Source organism: Crocuta crocuta, unplaced genomic scaffold (genome assembly GCF_008692635.1).
Source record: "Crocuta crocuta isolate KB4526 unplaced genomic scaffold, BGI_CrCroc_1.0 scaffold29, whole genome shotgun sequence".
Taxonomy (NCBI): Eukaryota; Metazoa; Chordata; class Mammalia; order Carnivora; family Hyaenidae; genus Crocuta; species Crocuta crocuta.
In genome coordinates, this window is record NW_027533280.1 from 2346640 (window position 1) to 2347659 (window position 1020).

The window sequence follows — 1020 nt, forward strand, 5'->3', positions numbered from 1 at the left end:
ACATCAACCCTTATTCTCTGTATTTAAGAGTCTCTTATGGTGTTGTTTCTGTTTTTTACAAGTAAGCAGGTATTACTTTTTGTGATTAAAAAAACATCCCAAGCATAACTAAACAAATTTAACATGGGGGAAACATGGGATCCACTTCCAAGATCAAATCCACAGATGTGCTACTTGCCAGAACTTCAATCTTGAATTCATCCATCACGTATTTCCAGTACTGGGAAGACTCGATGCTGAAGGGGTCAAAGGTCAGGTTTTCCATGGGGGTGACCAGGCTGTCCACCCTGCACAGGACATCGTCGATGCGCTTGGGATCCCCCGTCACTGCCTTTAGTTCTGGACCAAATATATTGTAAAATTCCTCCAAAACCTGTCCAAACAAACAAAACACAGGGAAGTTGCCTTTCGGCTTTCCACGAGTGCCTTTAATGTTTATTTTTGAGAGAGAGAGAGAGAGTCAAGCAGGGAGGGGCAGAGAGAGAGAAGGAGACACAGAATCTGAAACAGGCTCCAGGCTCTGAGCTGTCAGCACACAGCCCGACGCGGGGCTCGAACTCACAAACCATGAGATCGTGACCTGAGCCGAAGTCGGAGGCTTACCCAACTGAGCCACCCAGGAGCCCCTCTCATGAATGTTTTCACTACACATGGATTGCGTGTCTAGATTTGCATGAAGGCAAGATCATGTCACACAGGCAACTTCCTCAAGGTCTAAGAACTCTGATACTGTGCCCACTGCACATGACAAAATCCAGATGTCCTGACCCAGTCTGCAAGGTCTGCATGCTCAGGCCCCNAGCCCCTCTCATGAATGTTTTCACTACACATGGATTGCGTGTCTAGATTTGCATGAAGGCAAGATCATGTCACACAGGCAACTTCCTCAAGGTCTAAGAACTCTGATACTGTGCCCACTGCACATGACAAAATCCAGATGTCCTGACCCAGTCTGCAAGGTCTGCATGCTCAGGCCCCTGCCTACCCAGCCCCTTCCTGGCCCCACCCCCCTGCCCCGCC

At 48.7% G+C, this 1020-nt stretch overlaps 1 protein-coding gene across 1 annotated transcript in view; it reads right to left on the reverse strand.

The window, feature by feature from the left end:
* DNAH10 (dynein axonemal heavy chain 10) overlaps positions 1 to 1020 on the reverse strand; it is a 144433-nt gene that overhangs the window by 110088 nt on the left and 33325 nt on the right. Inside the window, exon 11 of the mRNA XM_077747983.1 lies at positions 179 to 373. Coding sequence (XP_077604109.1) covers positions 179 to 373 — 195 coding nt within the window. The remainder of the gene's footprint in view (positions 1 to 178; positions 374 to 1020) is intronic.